At 49.9% G+C, this 13,673-nt stretch overlaps 1 protein-coding gene across 3 annotated transcripts in view; it reads left to right on the top strand.

Moving 5' to 3' along the window:
* COL5A1 (collagen type V alpha 1 chain) overlaps positions 1–13,673 on the top strand; it is a 160,680-nt gene that overhangs the window by 131,812 nt on the left and 15,195 nt on the right. For all 3 annotated transcript variants that reach the window (XM_074608283.1, XM_074608282.1, XM_074608281.1), the window contains exons 38-58: positions 1,621–1,674; positions 3,300–3,407; positions 3,585–3,674; positions 3,767–3,820; positions 4,458–4,565; positions 6,262–6,369; positions 6,530–6,583; positions 7,202–7,255; positions 7,465–7,572; positions 7,668–7,721; positions 7,808–7,915; positions 8,050–8,103; positions 8,489–8,596; positions 9,688–9,741; positions 10,113–10,166; positions 10,636–10,689; positions 11,137–11,190; positions 11,931–12,038; positions 12,485–12,538; positions 12,637–12,690; positions 13,378–13,485. In XM_074608283.1, the coding sequence (XP_074464384.1) occupies positions 1,621–1,674; positions 3,300–3,407; positions 3,585–3,674; positions 3,767–3,820; positions 4,458–4,565; positions 6,262–6,369; positions 6,530–6,583; positions 7,202–7,255; positions 7,465–7,572; positions 7,668–7,721; positions 7,808–7,915; positions 8,050–8,103; positions 8,489–8,596; positions 9,688–9,741; positions 10,113–10,166; positions 10,636–10,689; positions 11,137–11,190; positions 11,931–12,038; positions 12,485–12,538; positions 12,637–12,690; positions 13,378–13,485 (1,602 nt within the window). The remainder of the gene's footprint in view (positions 1–1,620; positions 1,675–3,299; positions 3,408–3,584; positions 3,675–3,766; positions 3,821–4,457; positions 4,566–6,261; positions 6,370–6,529; positions 6,584–7,201; positions 7,256–7,464; positions 7,573–7,667; positions 7,722–7,807; positions 7,916–8,049; positions 8,104–8,488; positions 8,597–9,687; positions 9,742–10,112; positions 10,167–10,635; positions 10,690–11,136; positions 11,191–11,930; positions 12,039–12,484; positions 12,539–12,636; positions 12,691–13,377; positions 13,486–13,673) is intronic.

Here is a 13,673-nt window from a genome sequence, read left to right as displayed (position 1 = left end):
AAAAACTTTGCCTGAACCTGCTGGTACCAACGTTTGAGACTGGAATAAAGCATCGAACTCCAAGCCTGCATGAATAGGAATGGAGAATGGGCTTTCAATTATTTGGGGTCTGAAAGCACTCCCCCATGGCTTGCTTAACTCATTGCAGCAGTAGCTTGCCTACCACAAACAAATGCTTCCAGAAAACCAAAAATCTGTTAATATCTGCCATCAACAAGCTTGCAAAATTTATTTTCCCTTGGGGGTGCTCGCAGACGTGCAGACCCAGGTAGCAGAAGTCCCTTTTTTGTCCCCCCTTCCTTACACAGTGCCAAAAAGCGAGGAAAGAAACATAAAAACGAATTAAATATTATTTACACATCAGTAGCTCGCTCTGTACCTTCACGCAAGAAAAGCTAGACTTGAAACCTGTGTGTCAAACAGTTCCCTTTATTTTACTTTTCTTTTAGTAGCCAATAGGCGTGCTGAAGGATGGGGAAATATCTGAGCATATTAAATTTAAAAAGGCTGGATCTAAAAAAGAAGAAAAATGCTAAAAACTCTGTGCCCAGGGTTCAGGCAGGATAAAAGGAAACCCCTTTCTTCCGATGAATAAGAAAAGTCCTGCACAGAACGGGCTGAAGTATTTTTTCTACGATAAGACTTTTGTTAAGATAAGAGTTTTTTTGTTTTTTAAATTGTACATTCATTTCACAAAGATGTTTTGCCGTTTCCCCGTCAGAGACAGGATATTTCCCATGGTCTGCAGACAGCTAGAATAGCATTGAGTAGGTTTTTTAGCATGACACGTTACTGTTGGCTTGGGGTTTATCTGATCCTCTTTTATGGCAATGAGAAAATAGCCTGTATGCCCTAAATGACATTTCTCAAGCTTGTCAGCATGCTATAGGAAGAATGATAATTAATGTGCTTTTTAAAGAGCGGCTTAGGAGAGCTAAACAATTGCAGTGGTGATAGCTCGTTATTGTCACTCCTCAAAATGTCATTATAGTAGCTGTCATGGAGACTCCGCTCCTCATCCGCATTTGGAGAGAAACGCATTTGTGATTTCTTTCAAGAGACGTTGATGAAGGAAATAAAGCTGCGCTCAGCCCCCAGGGCCGGTGGGCTGTGGGCTTCGGTGGGGCTGGAGGTTGGCGCTGCCGGTGCCGAAAGTGGAAGGCGGTCACCCAGCTCCTGGGAGCAACGGCTGAACCAGAGCTGAGCCTAAACCGGGACGGGGAGCAGGAGAAGGGACGTGGTTATTAACAATTGCGCAGCATGAAGAAACTCGCACATTCTGACTTTTTAATAGCCATTTCGCCTATAGGGTTTACGAGTGTAGCAAGGTTTTTTATCTCCGTGGCCTGTCCTTCAGCCACACCACGGTACCTCTGTCAAAACAGCAGAGCTGAGCTTTGAGAATCCCCTTTTCTTCCTCTGTTTCATCCCTGTATGAATGTACAAATACCCATTTTTCACTTTCTGTTTGATTTCTTGTTTCTTTTGTCTTTGGGTGTCCACCTGTTCCTGGTCAGTAGTTTCACTGGAGGAGGAGCAGTCGGGTGGCAGCCTGTGACCCTGGCTGGAGCCCTCCTTGGCAGAAGTGTCAGCTCTCTCTCTTTTCCCTTTCTCCAACAGGGTTTCCAAGGCAAGACTGGCCCTCCAGGACCCCCCGGTGTCGTAGGCCCTCAGGTAAGAAATAAATGCTCGTGCTTGCACCAGCCCTCTGTGCTCACCTTCACCAGTTGGGCACAGCAGGTTCTCGCAGCTCTGATGGCTCAGCTGGAGCTGCTGGGGCCGCAGGTTATACAGCACAGAGCATCCTCTTCCAAGAAAGGCAAGGCAGCAAGCTTGGTGGCTTTGAAATTCCTGACCAGGGTGTGGAATCGTAGAATGGTTAGAGTTGGAAGGGACCTTAAAGACGATCTAGTTCCAAGGCCCCTGCCCTGGGCAGGGACACCTCCCACTAGACCGGGTTGCTCAAAGCCCCATCCAGCCTGGCCTGGAAATACCCCAGTAGGTCCCAGCCCACCTTGTGGAGGCAGAAGGATGGCATTTAGACAGCGTGCCTGAGGGCTGCTGTAAATACGGTGGTTCCTGTGAACTTAGCAGAGCTACCTGGGTGTAAAATTGGTGTAGGGTGAAAGAGAGACCAGCTACACACAACCCAACTGGAAGACCTTCAGCAACCAGAGAGTCAGACGTGATCTCAAAGGGCTGTGCAGCTGCTGGGGCGTTCAGGGCAGTGTAAGCGTGGTGCAAGAGTGCTCATACGTGGTGTTATGAAGAAAATGCATCCCTCTCTAACATGAAGTGCTGCTAGATTCTGTCAGAGTCGGGCTATTTTTCTTTTAGTCGCAACGAAGTCTGTGCAGTCTGGAAACAGTAACTACACAACCAGAATTCGTGCCCCTTAAGAACAGGCGCGCGAGGCCGGCTGCGGGATCCGTTTGGTGGGCAGAGTCCTAGACCGAGTAGGACTGGCTTTGGGTTGAGTCTTCTTCCCTGAACTGCTGGGGAGGTTGCTCTTTAGTTAGAAAGTAATTGATATGTCTTCTTTAATGATAGCGTAAAGTCCCTATTTGTCAATTCCCCGATTAGGGGCAATTCCCTGGCTGCGTCTGTCTTCTCAAAGGCAAATTAGGTTCTATGGCAATTTTATTTGGCTCTGCTGCGTGTAGTTAGCGTGATCTGTGGTTGCTGAGCGATCGCAGCGTTATCCTTCTACTTACACTAAGTGGCACCCTGCAGCGTGACATGAATTACAACCACCGTCCCCACGGACACCAGCGTGCGGGGACGTTATAGTCTTGTGCGTGTGGCTTTTGTCTTCCTCCAAAACGGGCCACTTGGGAACCTCCTGCACTGGGCCTTATGCGACACTTGTCACCATTAGTGCCACGTACGGCACAGGCAGTGATTGCCGTGTACTACAAGCCTAATCCATTATTTATGCCCCATATAAGGAAGAATCAGCATGATCCTAGAGTACTTAGGAAGTCTTCAATTTAAAAAAAACCAAAACCTAAGTATAATAATAGTATTAATAGCTCATTTATGTGAACGCTTTCGTTCCAGAGGTTCCCGGTGCCTCTGGTGTGTCGAGTGCAGTGTTGCCCGCTTCCGAAACAAGGTCCCTTTGGATGCCAAAGGAGGCATCTCTGCAGGGATTCCTGGTGGCACTGAGGGACAGCTAAGGGAAAGAGCCTCTTCCATCCCATTGCAACCTAAAGGAATAAACTGATAGCCTGCACCTCCTCCTTCAGTGTTTGCTCTGCTGATACCCACCACATTCTCCCCGATCTCTGTTTCTTCAGGGTCCGACTGGTGAGACTGGGCCAATGGGTGAGCGGGGACATCCAGGTCCTCCAGGTCCCCCGGGTGAACAAGGTCTTCCTGGCCTCACTGGAAAAGAAGGAACCAAGGTAGGGAGCAGCAGCCCGCTTGCAAGCCTGGATGCCCGCCTCGCAGCCGGAGATGGAGGGGGCTGATTCAGAAGAGACATGATGTTTCGCAGTGTCTCATCGCGACTCGAGCCCAGAGGGAGGAGCTGGGTCTCTGTGGAGTCTGCAGATCTCAGATGTTTCTCTCTGTCGTTGCAGGGGGACCCTGGTCCCGCCGGCCTCCCAGGGAAGGACGGTCCCCCCGGCTTGCGAGGCTTCCCCGGGGAGAGAGGTCTCCCTGGCCCCATTGTGAGTAGAGGCTGCCCGCTCCTTCCCGGGGGTAGGGTGCCCAGGCGGTGCAGCACCCACCTCCCAAAATGACTTTGTTTTCCTCCCCCCAGGGTGCTCCAGGGCTGAAAGGCAACGAAGGTCCCCCAGGCCCCCCAGGTCCAGCAGTGAGTATCCTTGCCCTTACAGGCACCACCTAACGCATTTACAAGCTTGGCAAGCCAAAACGGAGGGTTAGTCACAGCTCAGTGCTCTATCCGTTATTTCCTTCGCACTAACTAACGACTTGCTGGATATTGCTTTATTTTACAAGACACGCATGTAATAGCTCAGTCGCTTTGTGGTGTCAGCTATGAACATACGTGACAAGCTGAGAGAACTGGAATGATTCAGGACACTGAGAATTTTGTTTCTAAGGCACCTGCTTTCTCTCTGAAAGTTGTTCCCGCTTGAGATTTGTGCTCGGTGCAGCCCCCCTGGAGGAAAATATTCATCATCCAGCCCTCCCTGCTGCATTGGCCATGATGTGGCGCATGCTCTTGTTCCAAGCTGATAATGTGCCCCCAGGAGCTGAGCTCCCTGCACCATCCAGAGGAGAACCCAACCCTTCCAGGGATTTGAATTAAAAAAAAATAATCTGCAGAACCCCTTAGGCTGATGGTGCCATCACATGGCAGTCACCCCATCAAATGCGTTCACTTACTGACGATGCGTTTGCAGCATCCTACTGCTGGATTTCTGTGTTCTGTATATAGATGAAGGTTGATACTCCAGTTAATGCTTCCTTCCTTCTTCTCCAAACAGGGCTCTCCTGGCGAGCGCGGACCCGCGGGCTCAGCCGGCCCCATAGGCTTGCCAGGGCGACCTGGCCCCCAGGGACCTCCGGGACCCGCAGGTGAAAAGGGAGCCCCGGTAAGTACCAGCGTAAAGGTTAAGAGCTGTGAGTCAAATAGAAATGGGTACAGTAGGAAGCTGAGCATGGAGATATTCCCTGGGGTAGGTGTATAAAAGATTTTTTTTTTTAAAAAAAAAAGGAATTCAATTAGAAAGGAATTTTCTCATCTTGGGTGCATCAAACTGCTGAACGTGAGCTGCTCAGCTTCCCCGTTTGTGACACTCGTGCTATCAAAAATGAATGTGATCCCAGGGACCGAAATGTCTTCAGGCAATGAGAAGGGCTGAGGAATGACCAGGTGAAATGACAGCCTGTGACCTCCTGGTGACAAACAGCCAAAGGACGGGCCTCTGGGCAGAGAAGTGAGCCAACCCCGTCACTGCTTACGAGGATGCAATGGCAGCAGCGATTTCCACTGAGCCCAGACAAATCCTTCCCATTGCTGCGCCCTGGCCAAGGAGCAGCACGTGAAGGTGCTGCCGAGGTTTTAGCTCCACTTCCCAGGACGTGGAACGTTCCCAGGCATCCCGCTGGCGCCCGTGGAAAGAGCCGCTCTCGGCAGGAGTCCTGCCATATGGTCCCTCTCCTGAGCCTTCACCAGCCAGCCCGCGCAAACTCGCACGTCTTTCGCTCCCCAGGCACGCGCGTGAAATGTCACGTGCGGGCAGGAGAGAGTGGGCTGGGATGACTATTTCTGTCCCTGAAGAGCCCAGCACCGTGACAGTCCCGCGGAGGGAGGCTGAGCCTCTGATTTCACCCCCACGTGGGGTTTGCAGGGACTTTGGGGTCGCCTGCCTCAAACTTCAGCTCAGCTTCAGACCCGGCAAAACGAGCAAATGCTGGCGTGGGGGATTTCAGACTGCATGAGGACGCTTACGGGGATTGATTGTTGTTAGCAGAAGTGTTTATCGGCCACTGTATTCCACATTTGCTGGCTTATTAGAAATCCCAGCAGCTAGTCCAGAGGCAAGAATTTCCTGGTGAATCAGCTTTATGAACATCTGTCCTGCCAAGTACCTATATGATGTAGCAGTGGATAGATGAATAGGCAATTTATGTGGCATCTAATTATTCAGAAGAGAGCACCCAGGATTCACATGCAATTAAATTATGTACGAGGAAACGGAAAAATATTCACTGTTCAGTTTCCTATAAACAAACAAATTTGATTGAAGGCTCCGGTTCTGAGGAATATGGGTAGGTGTTTAAGCAGGAGGCCAGCAGAGATTGCTTTATTCGCTTCGGGTGTTTTCCTTTGTCCTTGGGGCCTCCTGAGAAACCCCCATCCGTTGGGAACCAGCCAGGGAGGGAGCAGGCACCGAATGCTGGGGCAGCCAGGACCAGAATCAGTAAAACCCATCTTGCGGGAATAAAAATTAGTTGGAGTCTTGTTTGTCATCCAGGGCGAGATGGCAGAGGGTTCAGATTAAATCTGATTATATTGCTACAGCGGTGAAATTGCAGCTGTGATCTGGGTATTCACCGTTTAGATTTGTTTGTTCTTTCCTTATCTCCTGAGATAGAAATTTTGTCTTGTTTCAGACAGTGAGCACAGAGAGCCTGATGAAATATCAGCTGGAAACCGGCTTTGCTATACGTGCCCACGTAGTCAGGGGTTATTAGCAGCTGAATAAAACGTTAATGGGATGTAATGGGTTGGTTGGAGGGGTGGAGGAGAGCTCTGTGTGACCTGCCTGCTGCTTCTGCTTCCAGGGTGAGAAGGGTCCTCAAGGACCGGCTGGCCGGGACGGCATCCAGGGCCCGGTGGGACTGCCGGGTCCAGCAGGTCCTGTCGGCCCGCCCGGAGAGGATGGAGACAAGGTGGGAGCAGCTCTCTGGCTTTTTTCAGAACATTTTGGGGTATTTCCGTGGGAACCGGTATCTTTGGGATGAGGGTGCAGACCTACGGGACTATTGCTTGCGTGTTGAGCTATGGAAGTGGTCACCAAGGGAACTAACTGTGCCCCTCTGTACCTGGCAGGGCGAGATCGGGGAGCCTGGCCAGAAGGGCAGCAAAGGCGACAAAGGGGAGCAGGTGAGTTGTGTGGACGTCATCGTAGATGCTTCCCTGGAGGAGCCTGGTTATGTTGTGTGGCTTGCTGGAAACAGAAAACAATATCGTTTTAATTTCTTTCTATCATCGCATCATCTTCCTTTGCTTCATCAAATACCCACACGACGTAAAAAAGAGCAAGTGCCTGAAGCGTGAGCCTCCAGCTCCCAGGAGCACACTGAGATGTTTCCATGTCACCCATGTGCCGTGTAAATATCTGTGAAACATTAGCAGCCCTCGCCATTCAAGTTGGGTGTTTGCCTGTAGTTCCTTTTCTAGTTGCTTGCAGCACGCTGAAGCACCTTTTTGTGCTGCTCAGAGCCTAGAGGAAGATAAATTACGCATAAGTATCGAGATAGAATGGAGTGGTGTGATATTGCTTTGCAGGAGCAAAAATGCACATAGACATGTCTGCTGTGCCATTGGCACCAGGGCTGAGGGATGCTGGTGTGTGCAAGGAGACTTGGCCCTGTCCTCCCTCTCTGTTTTGGGAATCAATGCTCATTTAATGGAGGCTGTGTTGGAGGGCACCGCCTTTTCCAGGGGAGTTTTTTTACTCTGTTTTCCTAATGGTGATGTTGCACTTCTGTTTCATGACAGGGTCCGCCAGGACCTACCGGCCCGCAGGGTCCAATCGGTCAGCCTGGCCCAGCTGTGAGTATTGTCCCCTGTTAGCAGAAATCCCCTTTTTTACCATAAAAGCTCCTGGGAAGCACTGCAAGGATTGGCAGTCTCTGCCCGGCACTGCTGATGCCCAATGCATGAGCAGGGTGATGCCACTGGCTGTGGCAGGAGGTGGTGGGGATGGAGCTTTGAATCTGCGTTGTGTCTTTGCCAAGCTGTGTTAGACTCTTTCCTCGTAGGGTGCCGATGGAGAGCCAGGGCCCAGAGGACAGCAAGGCCTCTTTGGTCAGAAAGGTGACGAAGGACCCCGAGGATTCCCTGGTCCCCCCGGCCCAGTGGGCTTGCAGGTAATTTGCAGCATCAAGGGAGGGCTTAGGGTAATGAGAGCTGGGGCTCTACCTGAGATGTTCACAGCTAAAACTCATCCCCTTCACCTCCACAGGGCTTGCCTGGACCACCTGGGGAGAAGGGAGAAACAGGTGACGTTGGGCAAATGGTAAGATGCTTTCATACTTCTTCTTTCATCACTCACGGACGTTGCTCCAAGAAACATGTCTTAAATTTGTCCCCCTTTTCTCTCAGGGCCCGCCAGGCCCACCTGGACCCAGGGGTCCATCTGGGCCACCAGGAGCAGATGGTCCACAGGGTCCTCCCGGGGGAATAGGAAACCCTGGTGCAGTAGGAGAGAAGGTAAAGCATCCAGCCGAACCTGACTGAAGCCCGCAGGGGTTTGCTGCAACACTCATGCAGGGGCTTTGCTACGACAGCAGAAACCTCAGCACCCTGCAGAATTGTAAGTGCTCATCCTCTTTTCCCCTCTACAGGGTGAACCTGGTGAATCTGGTGAGCCTGGTCTTCCTGGCGAGGTTGGCCTCCCGGTAAGTACGCTATGGGGTGGCTCTGGCTCTGATGGAGAGGAGCTTTTCTTCAGTGGTGTCCCCTGAGGAGCTGGTTGAAGGGGTGGCAGAGCCATGCATGTGGATGGGGCTGAAGGGACTGAACCAGCCACCTCCTTGGTTTGGGTATCAGGTGACACATCGCCATGTTACTGCATATTTATAGTATAACGTTTAGTCACCGAATATGGGCTACCCACGACTGAACAACATGAACACCATTTAATCTTCGTGGGAAGGGACTGCTAAATCATGTCCTCGAGTTTTGAGATACAAATAGAGCTTCTTTCTCGCAATCGATTAAAGGAAAATTAGAGGTTGTTAAGTTGTTTTCCTGGATAATAGAAACACACTTTTTCCTTTGCAGGGTCCTAAAGGTGAAAGAGGTGAAAAGGGTGAAGCAGGTCCCTCTGGTGCTGCTGGTCCACCTGGCCCCAAAGGTCCACCAGGGGATGACGGTCCCAAAGGCAGCCCTGTAAGTACCCCCTCCTGTCCAAGCAGTGCTTCCTTGTCTTGCCCAGCAGAGAGTTCTTCATGAAAAGATGTTTTCCAGAGATTTTTGTGGCAATTTGAAACAGTTTACCAGCCACAGAATTGCTCCTCTAATGATATGTGCTGTCAGTCCCCTTCCTTTAGGGTGCTAATGAGGAAAAGGCCCGGTTGTGCCATATCTCCCAGCAATACTTGAATTATTAGTTCTTTTTGCAGGCTATCAGAAAACTCACCCCTATGGTGAAGGCCTGCAGTAGGTTTACTTTGCGCTTGAGCTTATGCATTGCCAAGGTCCTTCGCACCAGAGCGAAGCTTCCAAAATAGCGTAGAAGAGATTTATGTGAAACTGGGAGCTGGACCTCTAGGGTCAGATCCCTGCTGATGCTAATGGCTGTAGTTCTATTGAAGCCGGTAGAGCTATACTGATTTATAGCAGATGACAATGGTACAGTATTTATCGTGCCGGCTTCTTTGATGCTTGCTGGCTGAAGAAATTTATTATGCGATAAGCAAAGATGGCATGAAACAGCAGAGGAGGCAGGGGAGTTAGTCATCTCTCTTAACAGATGGGGTTTGGGATATCACGTTGTTGGTTGAAGCCTATTGTCTGAACGCCGGTTTCAGAATCATTTGAAGTGCACAATAGACATTGTATGGAGAAGAATGTGAAGTGTTTTAGTCATTAAATGCTTTGAGAGGATCTTTGTGTGAAAAATGTTAGGCATCGTGTAGTAAGCAAAAGCAAAGTCTTCTAATCTGCCCATTCCCCAAAGGTGTGAGGATTTCGCTGTCACTTGTCCAAGGTATTTAGGAAAAAGTAGATGAAAGTCCCAGCATTGACACTGGAGCTTTGCGTAGTCTGGATGCAGAGCTGAACTGGTGGCGGTGACAGGATGAAATTACTGAAGATGCAAGGACGGGATGTGGTCTGGGATTGTGTCTGAGGGTAGGGAGTTGGGGTTTGCTCCGTAGGGTGACTCCCCACATTGCTGCTGGGGTAGCAGGTGTTAGTGCTCTACAGTTCTCCAGAGGCACCATCTCTGACTTGGGGATCTCCTTCTTCTCTCTTTGCAGGGTCCAGTTGGTTTCCCTGGTGACCCTGGTCCTCCTGGAGAACCTGGTCCAGCCGTAAGTGTTTGTCTCTGAGAAGGGCAGTTAGGTCCCTCCTCTTGGTTTTGTGAAATACGACTGTGTGCTGTTCATTCGCCAGCAGCTCCTCTGGCACAGATTCTGCCCTTACTTGGGGAAGAGTAGGAAGTCCCACCGTAAGACTGTCAGACCATACTACAACCTTTGTGGCAGTAGCTGTACAAATGCTGCTATCCACAGTATTTGGCACGGGACATTTGCTGTTGCCAGCGCTCTCAACAGGAGTTGGGAAGGGATGGTGCCCAGTGACATGAAGACCAGCTGAACCACACCTGCTGCTGCTAACGCTCTGCTCAACCCTATTCGTACCCTAAATACACCTGCTTGTTTCTTTCTTCTTCCTTTCTTAGGGTCAAGATGGTCCCCCTGGTGACAAAGGTGACGATGGCGAACCTGGACAGACCGTGAGTAACTGCATAGATGAGTTCTGCTCCCCATCAGTGCCCACAGTTTCTGTCCAAGGACTAAAGGACTGTCCGAGTACTTTTAACACAGGAGGACATACAGCACGTAATTCCCACCACCTTCTGCTGCACTGGTCCCCTGATGCCTGTCCCTCCTGTCTGTGTCAGCCTGGCTGCTGCCATCCATCCAGGCTGCTCGGCAATACATCCTGAAAGCAAAACTTAACTCATGGAAAAACAAAATCTCAGTCTTGCATTTTAACTCTGCCGTGCCTTATGGTATTGCATGGTGGGAAGGGATAAAACAAGATACCACCTGCACCCCCGAGGAGGTGTCGGGAGTTGTACCGGCCGCCCACACCTCGGCTTAGCACAAACTCTACATCTCAACTCAAGTTTTACACGTTTGCTCCTCCTTCCCATGTCTGGAGGTGCAATTATGGCTTGTTCTCCTCCCCTCTCCATCTAGGGTTCCCCTGGTCCCACGGGAGAGCCAGGCCCCTCCGGACCTCCAGGAAAAAGGGTAAGCTGATTGTTTAGGAGTATTTTTCCAAATGTATTTGTATTGACTTTTTGAAACTAATGTTATTACTGGGTCTACAGTAAATGCTAGGCAGTAGCATGTAAAATAAATAATAATAATAGTAATGAAAAAAAATTGATGCGCCATCCACAGCCATTGGAAATTGATGGGAAGTTGTCAACCAAATCCCATGGATTTTTTTTGAGATTTCAACACGCAAAAGAACATACAAGTATGAGGTGCTCCTGCTCTTCCTGCCTTGCTGGCAGAGCCCAGGGCTTCATTTAGCAAGAAGCTAATTTAAAAAGCTTTTCAGAGATATTTGTCTCCATTTTGTCTTCTTCCCCGGGGCTGTAGCGTCATTGTGCTAATTCCAATAGCCCATTTCAGATCAGTGTGATCTAACTGTGTTTTCCATCTTTTCCATCTATTTCGTGCTTTCTCTAGGGCCCTCCTGGTCCAGCTGGTCCCGAAGGAAGGCAAGGAGAGAAAGGAGCCAAGGTAAGAGCTGAATGGGATTTCACTTCTACTATGTCCTTTGTATGCCAAAAGGATCATCCTCTGACAACGCTGATGTTTGAAAGACAGTGATTTGATTTTTCTGTATATTACAACAAATTAGCCTGAATTTGGGGCCATCAGCCTCAAATCTAAGCTTATGTTTCATCTTCTAACAAACTCTGCAGAGATAATTAGAGCTTGGTAAGGTCATGGGAATGTTTTTCTTGTTTTGAAATGACGAAGTGCCCTATTTGGCAATTTAATGTGTTGTAAATAATACGGCATGCACAGCCCTACGTCCTTTCCCAGGGCAAACACAGCGTTATTGGACTATGATCGGTTTTGTAGGGGTGGTGGGGAAATGTAGGGTGGGATTGCAAATTGTAGGTCCGATTGTTGCGGCAGCCGCAGGAACGCTGGTGGCGGAGGATGCCCTCTGCTAGCTCATCTCCCAGGATCAAACCCAGGAAAGCTTCCTGCTCCGGAGAGCTCGCAGCCAAAGAGCGGTTTCCTGCTGGAAATCAGCAGAAATAGGCAAGGCTGAAAAGTGGAGGAGTTTGGAGACTTGTCCTCAGTGCGTAAGGGGTAGGGAGCAGTAGGAAAATCAATGAACAGAAAGTTTTGCGTGTTTTTCATGGAATCGCCTTTACTCTGTGACATCCTGGCAGCAGCCGCGGCGTATGTGAGAAGATCGTTTGGTGCCCCAATGGAAATTAAACCATGCTGCCTCTTGCATCTAGGGTGAAGCTGGTTTGGAAGGACCTCCTGGGAAGACTGGCCCAATTGGTCCCCAAGGTGCTCCAGGGAAACCTGGCCCCGATGGCCTCCGAGGGATTCCTGGTCCAGTCGTGAGTATTCCCAAACTGAGCGAAGTCTGAGAAAGCTTCTGGGCAGGGTTGTTCCCGCTGCTTTACTGTAACCCATCTGCCTTGGAAGATGCCTTTCTCCCAGTGTAATGTTTTGTCTGTGCTTACACGCCTGACAGCAGATAAAACATCTTTAGTGGAACTAATATAACGGTGAATATCATCTCCCAGCATGTTTTATTTGAGCCTTGGTTCTGCTCACCCGCTCTCTGGGGTAACGTTTCCATGAGCTACAAAGTCCCTTTTCCAGTAGAGGTTTGAGCATGAAAGCAAGATAAATCCTTTCGCTTTTACCCACCTGTGAGAAGCCGCGGCAAATGTTCCCTGGCCCAGGGACGAGATGAGGATGGGTGAATAATCTGAATAATCCCAGCAGGAAGCACTGCTGTCGTGAATGATGGGTTTGAGGGAATTGCACTGTTTTACAGGGTGAACAAGGTCTCCCGGGATCTCCTGGCCCAGATGGTCCTCCAGGCCCAATGGTATGTGCAGACCATCACCTCCCAGGAGTTTTTGAAATGGATGAATGTATTTTACATGAATTCATTCCCTCTTTTGTTTTCCTCTCTGTCTCCCAAAGGGCCCGCCGGGTTTGCCTGGTCTTAAAGGAGACTCTGGTCCTAAAGGAGAGAAGGTGAGAACGGCCCACACGAGCTCACTACGTGACCTGATGCCCATGTCTGGGTGTGGGGAAAAAAAATGTCATTGTAGAGGGGTCCTGCAGCTGGCAGGACAAGGCTGAGGAGTGCCACCAGCCCCATGGGCTCTCTCTCATACTGGGGAAACATTGGACATATCTTTAGAGGAGAGATGGAGAGTGCGAGTGTGCCCCAAGGTTGTGCCACCACCTGTCTGGATCCGAGACTGGGTTTCCCGTCCCCGTATCCCCAGCACTGATGACAACGAGGGACACGGAGGAGCTGAATTCCCCTGTGTCAGCCCTTGAAGTCCATGGCAGCTCTAGTTGTCGGGGCTGCCCGAATGCAGACCCTTTAGCAGAGGGCAGAGGGAGGTGTGGACACATGGCTTGCTTTCGGACATCATGCTCGGTCTTGTAGAAGTTTATGCAATATATGTCAGTGCACAAAACGAGCAGGTGCTCCAATGCTGCAGTCCTCTTTCCATATTTGTGGCATTTTCTGTTGCAAAAAGCTAGTGCTTTTCTGCACCCTCCCACTTCCAGGTGTCAGGGATAGCTACAAACTCCTGTCACCTTGCTTACATATTTGGGGTTGTATTTAGAAATGTCTTTGCTGGGTACCTTTGGCATTCGTTTACCTGCGGCAAGAGATCGTAATTAACATCTGCTGTTTTCTCCTAGGGACATCCAGGTTTAATTGGTCTTATTGGACCACCAGGAGAGCAGGGAGAAAAGGGTGACAGAGGTCTCCCAGGCCCCCAGGGCTCAGCAGGACCTAAAGGAGAGCAGGTAAATATTCCCTGAGACCTTAATTAAATGTGCTTTTGAGCTGTGTGTTTGCTGACTTTGAGCAGGTCCGGCATAGAGAGATGGCCAGCCTCGGCAGGAGACTTTTGCTAATTTCTGAGGAATATTTTCTATGTTAGTGTAGTTTATTCTACATGTGAAATATAGAGATACTCCACGATAATCCATTT

Source organism: Larus michahellis, chromosome 15 (genome assembly GCF_964199755.1).
Source record: "Larus michahellis chromosome 15, bLarMic1.1, whole genome shotgun sequence".
In the NCBI taxonomy this organism is placed as follows: Eukaryota; Metazoa; Chordata; class Aves; order Charadriiformes; family Laridae; genus Larus; species Larus michahellis.
The sequence above is the reverse complement of the archived record's forward strand: the minus strand, read 5'-3'. Positions and strand labels throughout refer to the sequence as shown.